The 15,490-nt window shown below is 42.0% G+C and overlaps 1 protein-coding gene across 3 annotated transcripts in view; it reads right to left on the minus strand.

Moving 5' to 3' along the window:
- The window catches only part of PPP3CC (protein phosphatase 3 catalytic subunit gamma), a 776,740-nt gene that overhangs the window by 423,576 nt on the left and 337,674 nt on the right, over positions 1–15,490 (minus strand). For all 3 annotated transcript variants that reach the window (XM_078666300.1, XM_078666301.1, XM_078666299.1), the window contains 2 exons: positions 11,680–11,877; positions 9,237–9,361 (listed from right to left, as the gene is read on the minus strand). In XM_078666300.1, the coding sequence (XP_078522426.1) occupies positions 9,237–9,361; positions 11,680–11,877 (323 nt within the window). The remainder of the gene's footprint in view (positions 1–9,236; positions 9,362–11,679; positions 11,878–15,490) is intronic.

Consider the following 15,490-nt stretch of genomic DNA (forward strand, 5'->3'; position numbering starts at 1 on the left):
ATTTAGTATCTAAGATTCAGCATGGCTTTATCAAGAATAGAGACACGACAGATCATATAAGGCGTGTCATTTCTTTGTTAGAATGGGCGCAGGCCACGGAATCTCCAGTCGGGGTTATTTTGCTGGATGCTGAAAAAGCTTTTGACAGGGTTGACTGGAGATTCCTGTGGTCTGTTCTGGCTTGGAAGGGCCTTCCGCTAGAGTTTATTATGGCCATACAGGCGCTTTACTTCAGCCCTAAAGGAGCGATTCGTATAGGTACAGAAATCTCTGTTTTTTTTCGATCACTAGGGGGACAAGGCAGGGCTGCCCCTGCTCCCCTTTATTATTTGCACTCTATATAGAACCATATTTGAATAAACTTATTAAAGAGACAGGGATTCCACCAGTAAAAGTGCAAAATGCTGATCACAAGGTCTTCGCCTACGCAGACGATGTTGCCATTGTGACTTCAGACACTGCTTTAGCTATACCTAAAATTATAGAAATGGCACAGGAGTTTGGTTTATTATCAGGTTATAAGCTTAACATCTCTAAAACTCAAATTCTACACTCATCTGCCGGTCAACCGACAGGTATAGCTTTAGCTTCTACAGGTACATACCTTGGAGTAACTATTTCGGCTAAGGTGGAGGACATAATTGGGTTAAATTTGGATTCATTATTAATTTCTACAAATAGGACATTAGAAAGGCTAAATATTTTGCACTTGTCACTTCATGGCCGTACAAATGTGGTGAAAATGTTGATTTTTCCGAAATATCTTTATTTTTTTCGCAGTATACCACTTCTTTTTCCTTCTTCCCTTTTTAACAAAATTGATCGAATGGTATCTAGGTTTTTATGGGGCTATCATCGTACTAGAAGATCTTTAAAGTGGTGTATTTTGCCGAAACTGCGTGGCGGCCTCGGGGTACCGAGTTTTCGCCTTTATTATTGGGCAGTCACACTTAAACTTATGGGGATTCTATTATTTCATGATTTCAGTCTAGAAACATCCATGACACCATCCATATATGAAATGCTGTTGGGGGAGGAGGTCAGACAATGTTTGGTGAAATTTTTTTAACCGAGCTATTATAAAAAAAACAAATTTAAGATAATGATATCAGTATTTCAGATATGGAAACAAATAAATAAGAAGTTTCACCTTTTACCAAAGCTCAATTATTATACGCCGCTTTATGGGAATAGTCCTCTTTCTGGGATCTTTGCGGATTCCGCTATGCATCGGTGGCAAACCTCGCAGGTTTATCTGTTGGGGCAATTCTATCAAAATGGTTCTCTTGCTTCATTTGCAGAATTACAGGAAAAGTTTGGACTTATAAGGGGTGATTTCTTAAAATTTTTGCAGATCCGTAGCTTTTTGGAAACCAACAATTTATTATATACTGATTTAATGCAGACAAAAGATGTCTTAGAGAGTTGTAGAAAGAAAAACCGAATAGGTGTCGTTTATCAACTGTTAGACAGGATGCAAGATGATTTAGTCTTTTATGCGGAGAAGTGGCAAAAAAGCTTGGGAATCAAGGAAATAGAGGTCTCTAGGGCTTTTGAAATATGTAATAGGGTTTTAGTTAATGGCTCTCTTAAAAGCCAGCATTTTATGTCTGCTTTGGATTTGTATTATACACCGTCAAAACTCGCTAAATGGAAAGCACTTAAAGGTACAAACTGCAGCCGTTGTGGGCTCTTTGCTGCTGATCTAAACCATATGTTTTTTTGCTGCGCTAGGTTGACGCAATTTGTATCTAAAGTTCAAGAATTTCTAAATATTGTGATGAAAACTAATGTGATTTTATCATCTGCACTTATAATTTTTGGAATCCAAACTGAATCTGAATTACTGTCGGCAGCTGAAGAAGGTTTTCTATTTATAACTATGGCTGTATTTCGATCTTGCATAACCTCACGGTGGCTAGATAAGGACCCCCCAACTCTTAGTCATTGGCAATCTAAATTGTTAAATATATATAGGATGGAAAAGGCTGTTTATAAATTTAAGGGACGGAGAAGAAAGATTTTTGCTCAAAAATTATGGTCCCCAATTGAAACTTGGATCTGAAAAAGTTATTGATGTAATAAATGCCAGTCATTTGATTATGGGATACGGAGGGAGGGGCTTCCCCTTAGTAGAAGTATTCTAATCAACTCGTATGTGCCTTAGTGTTTTATTAGATTATAAGTAGGGGGGTTGACCCAGTTAACGTTACGGGGACCTGGGTTGGCTATGCAGTGAAGAAAGAGGGGTCCCAGTAGCAGTGGAAAATGTAAACACAACCATGTAAAATAATCAAAGAAACATAACTTGAATCCACACTGTTTTACTTCACAATGGGAATACGCATTTAAATATGCAATTAGTATATACAATAACAAATCGGTAATTTACACGGTGCCCCAAGAGCGGGAGGGGTGGGAAGTGGTGGTGGTTGTGGGGAAATGGTGAAGGAAGAAGTGAGATTTCAAAATAGACAGTAAAATCAACAATTGTCAATCATTTAGTAATGTTACAAACACTGTACATTGAAATGAGACAAAAAAGTTCATGAATTATTCAAAAGAAGCCATCCTCCAAAAAGTTCAATTAATGAGAGTAGTAGGGAGTGGAGTTGGCGATGGAAGGTAGACGTATGTCGACGTTTCGACCCTTTCGAAGGTGCAGACATCAATGTTTGTCTTGCCGGAGGGTCTTCATCAGGACAGGAGGGGCACACACCCGTGTGAGCAACAATAGATGTCAGGGCGTTAGTGGTAGGGGTCCAGGTGAACCGTAGACAAGTAAGGTAAAATCAGATTGCCGTCATGAAAGAACGTCCGGCTGGGGAACAGTCCGTGACGGTTTGGAGAAGGATAAGGATATGTCCACAATAATTGAATCCGAAAGAAGCCGTGCGGATGCGTACGGCTTAGAGACGAGTCCGTCGGGATCAGGCAGAACCGTGCTCGGGCTGGGATCGTTCGCGGAGTGAATCCGTGTGAGATCGCGGCCGGCTGTCGATTCTTTTGAATAATTCATGAACTTTTTTGTCTCATTTCAATGTACAGTGTTTGTAACATTACTAAATGATTGACAATTGTTGATTTTACTGTCTATTTTGAAATCTCACTTCTTCCTTCACCATTTCCCCACAACCACCACCACTTCCCACCCCTCCCGCTCTTGGGGCACCGTGTAAATTACCGATTTGTTATTGTATATACTAATTGCATATTTAAGTACCTTAGTGTTTTATTAGGCATTATTAATTGGGTTTTTTTTTCTCTTCCTTTTCTTTCTTTTTCTTTATTTATTGTTGCAATTGTATTTGTAAATGTAACTTACCTCTGCCACAAAAAACTAATAAAAATATTAAAAAAAAGAAATAAGATGCAAGACACCACCAAGCGTGCAACACAAGCTTTAAAACATGCTTGCTGGGAGAATAAACACTTGAGGTAGTAAAAAGCTAGTCAGAAGATTAAAGGTCCAGCTTGACCTGTAGACAGGACATGCATATCATACAAATGTCTGAGTTATGAAAAATTCCCTCTACCTCAAAGGAGGGATTTGGAAAGAAGAAAAGCAAAGTATCCCTTGTTTAATATGAACATTTGACGAACCAAAGGCAAAAGTGATGGCTAGGTGTTAAAGTTGTCTTTTCGGAAATTTTGTAAGACTCGCTGGGGGAAAAAAGCATCCAAAACTGGCTAATACTTCAAACATATCACAAGAGTCTTGCCAAAACCTGTTTTTTAAATTGATAAGATGAAAGAAAGTGGATTTGGCAAGAGAACCCAAGCCGATCACCCGATCTCGGTCTCCACAAATCACAGAGGGAGGTTTGCTGCATCATCATTCTCAAATCCAAACGTGATTTGGGAGTGGCAATTGCTTTATTCCTTTTGGATTTATCTAATTTTAAATCAATTATTACATTGTAATCTCCGGCCATATTTGTTGGACCGTGAAAGTCCAGCAGTGTTGTAAAAACTCCTTTTAATGGCTCAATGTCGTCCATGTTCGGGCTGTAATACCCTACCAGCGTTAACATCTGCCCATGTATATTTTTCTTTTTGCAACTATCCACCTACCGCTCTTATCCATTGCCGTTTCTAGGATATGAGCCATCGCCTGCTTTCGGATTAATATTGCGACTCCTCTTACATTGGCAGTCTGCTCTGTCAAAACAGCCTGTTGGACCCATGACTGCCTCTTAAAAATCTCTATACTTTCGCTCTTTACCAAGTGCGTTTCTTGCAGTATTATTATCTGTGCCGAAAAGTCCCTAAGGTATTGCAAGATCCTATCCCTTCTCGCTATTACACGCAAACCATTAACATTCCATGTTAATACCTGAATACCCATCTCCCTTGTCCTGTCCCTAAGCCTTTCGACTGAGACAAATCATCCATTACATCTATTGGATGCATTATTGAGGTGAATGAGGATTTTTTAAATGTTTTTCTCTCCTATGCTCCCCAACCCGCAGAACAGAACAAACTTACGGGAGGGTAACTGTCAACATTTAAAAACATTCCGTTGAAAAGTTGGGAGAATAGTTGGCAGTTTCCCATTGGGCAATGGACATATCTTGGAAGACCAATTGCTGGGAAAACCTCTGGGGAATAAGGATGTTTTCATGTGGTACTGGGCTGTTCAGGACTCTATTGATGAAGAGTTTACCCTGGTTGAGGGTCTATGGTGCGAATACTTGCCGAAGGAGCAACTGCAGCATACATGGCAAGTATCAATGCGCACTTTATTTTCGACAGTAAAACCTGCTTGATAAAGAAGAAACAATTCTTTTTCACTCCATACAGCCTACATAACTCGGAAAAATTGTCTAAAATGGCGAAACTTGACGTCAAATGCAAGAAGTGTGGTCTAGCATGCGCCTTCACTATCCACATGTTTTACCAGTGCACAGCCTTAACAAACTTTTGGGAGGAAGTGGGTAAGATAATCGCAACCTTGTTGGGGGGCAACATCAAGGTAAGCTTCTTTTTGGGGTATATTTGGAGTAGAAGAGGCCATGCAGTGCCCAGCAAGAAAGTCCCTATTTTATGCTATCTTACTTGCTAGAAGGGAAACCTGCCGTAAGTGGGTGGGGGATACCCCCCTATCGAATCTCGAGTGGCTTGACTCCCTGTTCTATGTATCTCAAATGGATTCATTAAGGATTCCTGCAAGCAATAGCAAGGAGAAGCTTTGGAGCTTCTTATTGAGGTGGTCACAGCATTCAAGGGTCCTAGGATTACACCTAAAAATCTCTTAGAGCTGCATGGGTTACCCTCCTTGTTTCGTCTCAGTTATACGCAGCTCCCGGTTATCCACGGAAAGTTGAGAGCAACTTACCCCTTGGGGGGCTGGGGCTATCCTACCCTTCACCCGACGATTCACTTTGACCCGCTCTACTTGGTTTACAGGGAAAAATAGGTGTACTTCAGACTGGTGGTGAATGAGAAATAAAAACGTGGGTTTGGCGTGGGTGATTGTCCACTTCAAGGAAGAATGACACTAACATGCCAGAGAGCCCCAACTAAATTAACCTGAGCTCACCCTCTTTGTAGCGATGGCATAAAGCACACAGGGTCAACTTAGGGCAAAGTAAAATATTTATGCAAAAATGATAATTGCAATTACGCTTTTATAACCTTTGCAACCCCTGAAGAAGCGCTACAGCACTTTATGTCGGGCATCACAATGCCGAGGAACCCAATTTTAGTGGTTAGCCCAGTATCATTGACACTGTTGGTTACTGGAAACCATTCCATGTATTACCTCCAGTTTCTGTGAGATAGATCTATCTATCTATCTATCTATCTATCTATATATTGCTGCCTCCTCGAGTGGGCCTCTTGTGTGTTGTTTCTTGCCAAGAAAAGTTAACCGGGCTTCTCCGTGCCCGGGTGAAGATGCCGCCCTGCAGGGTCATGGGCTCCCCATTCTGAGGTTTTCTTGTGAGATAAATCTACGAGTGAGACTGACCCACACGCTGCCGCCCGGCCCACTGAGGTTCATCACTTGTTCAACTGACGGCAGCGCTGAAAGGGATTTGACTGGAGATGACTCTCCGCTCAATTGTTGGGGAGACGTCAGCACGAGCATCAAGCAGGACGTTAACTCAGCATTGTGCTTTTACTTGGAACCCTGTCTGCTCACCACTTGGTGTTACATTTCCAATCATTGCGAATGCACCGAAACGCTGATTAGTACATTGTGCTTACAGCTACGACAGATGGAACTTTCCTACCACTTACCTGTGCAGTAAGGTGCATTCTGGGTGCAGTAGTCCAAGAACAGTCAGTTGACCTACACACGTCATAAATATGCGTGAACACAGACACTTGTTGTTACTCCTGCCCGTGAACAAGGCTTCGAGCCGAAACTAGTTGGGACATTGGAATTTCTGTTCACTCTGCCTGATTAAATGCATGCTGTCTCCTCGAGTGGGCCTCTTGTGTGTTGTTTCTTGCCAAGAAAAGTTAACCGGGCTTCTCCGTGCCCGGGTGAAGAGGCCGCCCTGCAGGGTCATGGGCTCCCCATTCGGAGGGGGGGGGGGGGGGAGGGGAGAGAAAGAGAGAGAGAGAAAGAGAGAGAAAGAGAGAGAGAAAGAGAGAGAGAAAGAGAGAGAGAAAAGAGAGAGAGAAAGAGAGAGAGAAAGAGAGAGAGAAAGAGAGAGAGAAAGAGAGAGAAAGAGAGAGAAAGAGAGAGAAAGAGAGAGAAAGAGAGAGAGAAAGAGAGAGAGAAAGAGAGAAAGAGAGAGAGAAAGAGAGAGAGAAAGAGAGAAAGAGAGAGAGAAAGAGAGAGAGAGAGAGTGAGAGAGAAAAAGAGAAAGAGAAAGAGAAAGAGAAAGAGAAAGAGAGAGAGAGAGAGAGAGAGAGAGAGGAGAGAGAGAGAGAGAGAGAGAGGAGAAGAGAGAGAGAGAGAGAGAGAGAGAGAGAGAGAGAAAGAGAAACTACTCCTGCTTCTCCAATGCAGCATGCAGAAATTACGGACCACCAGACAGCTCTTCAGTACACAGGTAAGCTTATTTAACTCCTCTTGGTTTTGTTCGAAAAGGCGTTTAATTCCTTAGACTGGTCTCATGGAGAAATTTTTCCTTCACTTGAGTTTTGACAGCCTTTTTATGAACTTTGTCAATATTCTCTACTCAATGCCCTCTGTGCAAGAACAAGTAAAACGAGTGGTTTGAACCAGTTCCTAATAGAGGAGGAAACTAGGCTACCTTGCACGCTAAACCACTCCTCTTTGCCGGGCGATAGAGACTTAAGCAAGCTGGATTAGCAGCGATGCGTAAGTGTGGGGCCTGCAGTGGGAAGAGGGCATAAAGGAAAGACAGCACTCTATGCTGATGCCGTGCTGCTTTTCAGGTTCGATTCCCAAACGTCAGGACCCGGTCTCATCCAAATCTTGAAGCTTTACAGGGACGCATCTGGACTTAGTCATATGTGACAAATCTCTTCTCAAGCTACTTAAGGAAGACCCTGGGACTGTGGACTGGTAGAACAGTCTTCCAATACTACATTCGAGTTTCCAAAACCTTGGAAAACATATTGGAATACATATTGCCTTGGGATCGGAGACTGAACCTCTCCCCTCTGAAAGCTAAGATGAGGAGACATCTCACAAAATGGGAAAGCTCCCTCTCCACATCCTAGGTAGAGTAGCTCATTTTAAAATGATGATCTTCCAATGTTTTTCTCTACATCCTGCAAAACTTCCCCTTGATAATTCCACACCAGGGGTTTAGAGACCTTGCATCTTGGGTCCACTCCTTTCTCTAGGTGGCCGTCCCCACACAAAACACTCGACAAATGTAGATGGTCAACCTACTACAGAGCGATGGGTATTGTGGACCTGCACATGTATTATGGGGGAACGCAGATTTTGATAATAAATGACTGAAATATGTGCAGAGTGGGACAACTCAGCTTTCCAAGACGTACTGCCACTAATGGGTATTGACAATATCATGGGTATGCATTAGGGAAATGGTACACTTCCTGAAGTCACTATGGTCACTATGGTAGTGCTTCTGATCTGGCGCTCAGAACTGCACCTGAGTGGTTGGGAACAGTCTGATATAGACTGGTTTAGCAGTGATAAAGTGCAAAGAGTTTTAAAAAAACGAGCAAAAACAGAGATCCGAAAATGCTAAACACTTAGCTTGCCATTTCTGATTCTGAGCTATATTATCTCAGGCATCCTAAAAAGTGGCAAATTTAAATCTGGATGGCCACTGGAGAAGCCTGGTTTTAGGGAAAAGAAAATAGCATAACCAAGTCAGGTTTTCCATTCACAAGCACACGTCTGGAAAAGCCTTGGTATTTCTGCCTTGCCTATGATGTTCACACAGCTTTGTGGCAAATTTCACTGCTTGCTCCTTTAAAGAAAATATTCGAAGCCTATCTAGACACCTTCTCTTTTATTACCTTTTCTTCCTTAAAAAGGAATTAAGACTGCATCAGTCATACTAAATGTTGGTTTAATCCCTGTATATAACAGCATTATTTTAAAAAGTAAAATACATCAGTTATTCTTGCTTGGATTGAGAAAAGTAGGCTACATGCATCTTCTTTCCATTGACCAGCTGTACGCTATTTGTAACAGAGCTAAGATTGTTAAAGGTTTTGTTTTCTTCAAAACTGTTTATTAACAGTCTATTTAGACCTGATAATCATTTTGCCATCTTTCATGACAACAGAGGAGACTGTGCACACCTAAGGTGAGGGTGCGCTGGTGTCCCACTGACATAAATCAGAGTTTTGGATTCTAGACTTAAACGGGAATAAGTCAAAATGACTAATTTCAAAATGCATAAATCTTTAGCACAATTTCTCAGCCATATTTTCCTGGGCGTAACTAGAAATCAATATGGATGAAATAAGAATGCCACAGCAACATCCTTTGGTAAAATCTATAAGCTAAACACAAATTTCTCTACATATCTCAAGTAAACTTCACTGCTCGATTTCAATTCTAATTCTAGAACTGACGCTCAATTTAGTCGAGTGGCATCTGGAATGGTCCCAGTGCGCTCACCAAATAACTTCCTTTTCACTCCGGTTTAGTCCCACCCTAACATAGAAGTCGGTTATGAGCAACAGCCAATCTCTGGCAGCTCAAAATAGAACATGATAAAAACAACTCCAAGTGCCAAGGAAAAACACTGTGGTGTGGCATGTCTGTGTTAAGAAATGATCAATGTGCACTATGATATTAAAAGAATGGAGCCTCAAATGAAACTCACCTCTATACTGAAGTAGCCTCTGTCAACGTAGTCTCCCAGGAAGAGGTAGCGAGTGGTATTCGGAGAGCCTCCGACTTCAAAAAGCTTCATCAGGTCAAAGAACTGCCCGTGAATATCCCCACATACTGGAAATGAAGCACATGGAACAAGTTGAAACACCCTGTACAACGCAACTACATACTCCAACCACTTTAGTGATTAAAGCTAAATGATTAAAGCAATACTCTTCCAGCTGTAGCAGCTTTAAATGCTAGTATATAAAGGCAAAGTGACCTGGATTTCTATCCCCCAGGGGGCTCATCCAGTTTCACCAGTGTCAGGGGCCAAGTGAAAAACTACCATCTCCCAAGTTATGAAGCAAGTAACTACATAGCCAAAATGATCTCCACCTCTAAACCGTCCTCACACGCCTTGGATCCAATACCGGCCCAGCTGGCCAAAAAGCTCAATCTCTACCTAGCCCTGCTCTGGGCCAAGATCATTAACAGCTCCCTTACAACCAGAGTCATACCGGACTGCCTCAAAGTAGTCCAAGTCACACCATTACTGAAAAAACCGGGCTTAGACACTAATGATCTGAAGTACTTCAGACTGGTCTTTAATCTTCCTCTCCTAGCTAAAATCCTGGAAAGGTGTGTTTTCCTCCAACTGACTCACCACACTAGACAGCGCCAACCTCTTAGACACCCACCAATCAGGTTTCAGAAAGTGCTGCAGCACAAAGACATCGATCCTCAATGTCATTGACGATTTACACAAATCACTCTATGCAGGCCAATGCTCCCTACTCATACTCCGGGACTTATCAGCTGCCTACGACACAGTGGACCACAACCTACTCATCAAGGTACTTCAAGAAAGGGTAGGTGCACAAGAGGTGGTCTTAAAGTGGTTCTCCTCCTTTCTCCAGAACCGCACCCACAGAATAAAGATCAGAAACTTCTCATCAGACCTACATCCCGTCAGCAGGGGTGTCCCGAAAAGGATCAGTTCTTTCCCCTCAACTGTTCAACATCTACATTGAAACATCCCCTACCACCTCTACGCGGACGCAGGTCTACCTTGAAACCTCCTCCATAGATGACATTTATAAACTCAATGACACTCTAAGAGAAGTCCAACACTGGCTATCACTAAACCACCTGAAACTCAAAGACAAAACGGAAATCCCTCCTCATCTCCAACAAAGAGGAGAACCCCCAAATCGTAGAATGGCTAAAAGCAATTGATGCTCTAAATGGCAATCTCACCCTGGCGGATTCCACAAAATCGTTGGGAATCACCTTTGACCCATAACTCGACATGACCAAACACATCAAAAACACAGCAAAGAGCTCCTTCCTCAACCTGAAGCTACTCAAACTAAAACCCTTCATCCCGCCTAACGAGCTTAAACAAGCTACTCAATCCCTGGTGCTGTCCAGACTAGACTACGGGAATACCTCTACACAGGTGCAGCAAAATCCCAACTAGCCCCTCTCACTCAGATTAACTCTCAATGCAGCAGCTAGAACGGTTAATGGAGTAAAGAAGTATGATCACATCTTGCCCGCACTCAGAGCTAAAATTGCTCCCAATTGAAATGCGTGCCAATTCCAGAATGGCTTGCCTCACACACAAAGCCCTGCACACAGGGAAACCTGTTTACCTGGCCGCCAAACTCAAGAAGGCCGGTCAGACAAGGAGCCTCATCCCGCAGAAAATCCGCAAACAAAAAAACGCTTTTCGATCCTTCTCTGGAAATGCGTCCAAAATCTGGAACTCCATCCCAGTCCACATCAGGACTACCCCCTCCTTTATACAATCAAAAGGCAGCTCAAAGACCTCTTCCTCAACCGTTCTCTCCTGAATGGATAGCCTCTGCCGAAACGTTTAAGATTACATACTGCAGGACTCAAGACACTTCGTCACTAAGACTTCTAACTCATCCCCTTCCTGACCCCTCCCTCTTCCCCCCCTCCCTACAGTAGGCTCGGCTCGAGTCAATGTGCTCAATACTGTGATTCTCTGTGTCTTCCTTTCCTGCAATTGTTGTTCAGTGCGCCAAGACTTCCAATTGTGCCATGAATCAATATGCTTACGACTGCCAACCTGTGTGTTTTTACCCATGCAGTGAAGCGCTCCAATACCATCGGGTCTGGCCAGCGCTAAATAAAACTCTTCAATAAATAAATAAATTAATGGAGTCCAATTACTGATCTGAACACAGCTACTACCCTGATCCGATACACATTGTATCCTGCTAAAGACTGTAACCAACATTGGAGAATGGGGAATAAACATTTTACATCTTTCCTGGTCACAGGACAGTAGGTGAACAAACATTTTACATCACACAGTAATCACAAAAACATTTGTATTCTTGTTGTCTTTTTAACTTGGCCTACTAGCTTATAGTAAATTGTGATTATTATTAATGTGCTAACAATTAAGGTGATCAAACCTGTAATGGGTGCCTCCACTTCAATCATTGTCTTCTCATGCCTGAGAATGGCAGCGCCATCATCAATAATCTTGAGTGCAACATCCTCCTCCAGCCGGCCCTCTTTTATAAAATGCGTCTTTAAGATATCAAGCCGGGGTCTGCCATCCTCAAACACTTCCTTCAAAGGGAGTCGCAACGTAGGAGGGAACGGAACAGCTATGGAGAGGCAAGAGAGAAAAGGATTGGCATACTTATATAAAACACAACATGTGTGATGGGCAGCAATAAGAAATGCATTTGGTAACCAAACAACTAAAGAGACGTGCCTTCAATTAGGACTACCATGCTACCAATTTGTATACATTCCTTTCCATTTAAGGTGCACTTATAGAAAAATTTACACAATATGACCCTAATCAATTCTCTCCAAATGTAATAACTTGTCCATTCATTCATTCTACCTCCTAAGAGATAACTCCTAAGGAAGGATTATCAACATACCCTGATTGCTTCTCACCAGGCAACCAACTACATTTTTCACTGCGTAATCTTGTGCAAGACCAACAACTGAAGGATAAATATTTCCACCTAGTGCATGGGATGGACCTAGCCCAGAAATGGAGCAATCGCTTAATTAAATATCTTATCAAACCAACAAGGAAAAACAAACTCCTTCTCAAAACCATGTGCACAGACAACCAAGTGCTCCATACCAAGAAAGGTGATATAAAAGTCCAGCCGCTACTCACAACTAGGTCTGTGCATAGGGACTTACTATCACGCCTGGCATTCTACAACTGCTCCCTCTAGTCTTTTTAACTATAAGTATCATAGCATTTAATATCACATGCCTGTCTGCCACCGGTCAAGTAGCTCTTCACACAGGAACCCCATGGCCTCAAGTCAACACCTGGTCATTTGTCACAACACCACTAGCTTTGATCAACAATCATTTCAGGCCTTACCTCGCAACTAGCAGTTGGCCACCTGCCCATAAGCCGGCTTGACAGCATCTGCTTTCACTCCGCCATGGTTGCCAAGTCCTCTATGGTGTCCCTTACCCTTTGACAGAATGCTACTGCACCCATGATAAGAGGTACAAACACTTCAAGCCCTTTGCAGCCTTTCAACATGGGTAGCAGTTGGTCATTGGACATATTTACTTCACTGACAAATCTTTGTGATCTCTTGAAACACTTGGCTGTAGGCCACTTTTTCCATCAGCTTTGCTTACCAGACTCTGTTTCTACCCAATACCCCTGGTCTGTCACTGCTCCTTTTAGTGCCAGTTAGACACTCCAGGGATTTCCATCACACATGGCACTCAATCAATGCGTCCATCAGCTATAATACCCATCCTGATACCTCACAGACTTTACCTCAGATCTGTGTCTCATTAAGCAGTGGCAGTCAGAAATCGCCTCTATTTGCACTATTAACCAACATTTCCATGGGTTTCCAATACACATTTTTCAGTTGCTTATTGCTTTCATTAGTTTTGCTCACCACAATTTTCAACGCTTCCAGGTCGACAGATGACATATCACGTTATGCTCAATCATATTATTTAAAAATATAATAATAATGAGATTTCTAAAGCGCATCGCTATCTCATATGAGGTGTCCCAGAGGGGGAACATCCTTAACAATGATTCCAGAACAAGGAGTTCCGGAGTCACGCAAGCCGAACAACTTGCACAAACAAAGACCTAGCCTGAACCATGCATGTGCATGGTTCAGGCTAAGACAGTCTAGTGTTCCGGATGGGCAGTTCCAAGGTGCGTCAGAGAAACAGAAAAGGTAAGAGGGGTTCAGGGGTGGGGATGGAGGGTTGGGTGTTAGTTTTTAAGGGGTGGAAGGGATTCCTGATAGTTTTTAGGGGGTGGGAGGGGTTAATGTTAGTTATTAGGAGGTTGGGGGGTTCATCTAAGTTTTTAGGGGGTGGGAGGTGGGGTACGGGGTAGATTTTAGGGAGTGGGATGGGTTTGAAATAGATTTTAGGGGGTGGTTTACCATGCATTCCATTATCACAAAAACATGTGGTAAAAGAATGAGTGGTAACACAAATCGAAGAGACGGGGTCATAGTACAGACCGCATAGCTTAGTGAGTAGTCATCGAGGAACTTGTTCCAACATACAACCCTCCCAGAGCTGGGTATAGGTATCTGCAGGCCTAAAACTGTTAAACCTCTTTTCATCCTGAGCTGAAGAACCAAGTTGTAAGTTTTTCCCTAAACAAACATTCTGGCTGGGCTTGACAAACCGTTAAGGGGCACAGCATTCCTTAATTTTGGTGCCAAGTAGCCAAAAGAGCTCCTACCTATACGCACTTTCTTGACTCTGGGAACCATCGTAGGCATCTCCCTTTCTGATCCTAGGTTCCTCAATGGTTCGCAAGGTCTAATAAACGATTGAAGGTACCATGGACTTTTGTTAGTAAACGTTTTGTAACAACAACACAAGGCCTTCAACAAGGATTACACACTTGATATAGTGTTTCCTATTTTGTGTACATGTTTTTCTCCTGAAGGATGAGAACAATTCAGAAGTACTGACCGACATCTGAAGCCTGCAGTGTCTGATTTTTGTAATGTTTTCATAAACTGGCAATGTTGACCTTAAGTCATCAACCAATTTTACAATGAACTACAGCTAAAGTGCATTTTAATGAGTTTGACATGCCAGCCTAAAGAGCAACATTACCCCCCTGAAAGGCATTTCAACAAAAACACCTCAAGGTCACTTAAGTGGATATGAACTACAAACCAGTGCTCCCACAGAGGCACAGATAATTTGAGCAAAAAATCTGTAGCTCGGAGACACACCTGTGACAATGTGGTTGCATCAGAGGTTTCCAACTAACCATATGTCTTCACACCATTTCTCAGAATTAAAAGAGTGTAGGAGAAAATTTAAATTACCAGAAAAGTGCTATTACTGCATCACTTCAGATGAGATTTTCCCAGTGACATATTCAGTAGTGTTAACTAATGGTAGCCAGAGGCAGTCACTGCTACACACATGATCTTAACTTCTGGCAAACTCTTTTAAGTCTGACGGTTTCTTGAAATAAATGTGTTTTTTTCCTAGGAGTGTCTACTAAAAATTATTCCATTCTAGATTACCTCATGTCCCGACTATCTAAATGATAATTATAGTCAAATGGAGGCATCCAACCCATACCTAGGAACATCCACAATCTATTTACATTTGATTTGAACAGATTTCTCCAAAAGAGAAGTGTCAGATATAGTGAAACTCAATTCAATGACTATAAAACTAATTTCACATTACATCATACCTAGGAGAGTGGCTCTTCAAACTTAGGTTTCCGTATCCGGGTGCCATCAAAAGACCACAAAATATCAAATAAACACCAGTAACCCATAATGGAACCCGTACTGAAGACCAGAAGAACTTTTGCATTTTGTAGGAAATTATATATTGATATAAGGAATTGAACCTAATACAGTTAATAGTGTGTTTTACTTTTTTTTTAATAATAATTTTTATTGACAAGCTTGCCAATATATTTAGATATCATATAACAGATTGAGGTCTTCATACATATATAGGGATAGCGTTCACTCAATATATTTATTATATGGTATTACATTAACGAGTTCAATGTCATCCACAGTACGGTTCCAATTCTTAACTTTAGAAAGGAACCCTTCATGCATTGTAAACAAAGATTCATGCAAGCCTCAATGACCTCCATGATTTGTCCAGCAACCCCAAATTTTATCCCATTTCTTGGGGCAACCTCAGCTCTGAAACACCACTTTTTCTTCTGCACAGCACCAATCCAGTTCTTCGCTCCACTGA

Source organism: Lissotriton helveticus, chromosome 11 (genome assembly GCF_964261635.1).
Source record: "Lissotriton helveticus chromosome 11, aLisHel1.1, whole genome shotgun sequence".
Classification (NCBI taxonomy): Eukaryota; Metazoa; Chordata; class Amphibia; order Caudata; family Salamandridae; genus Lissotriton; species Lissotriton helveticus.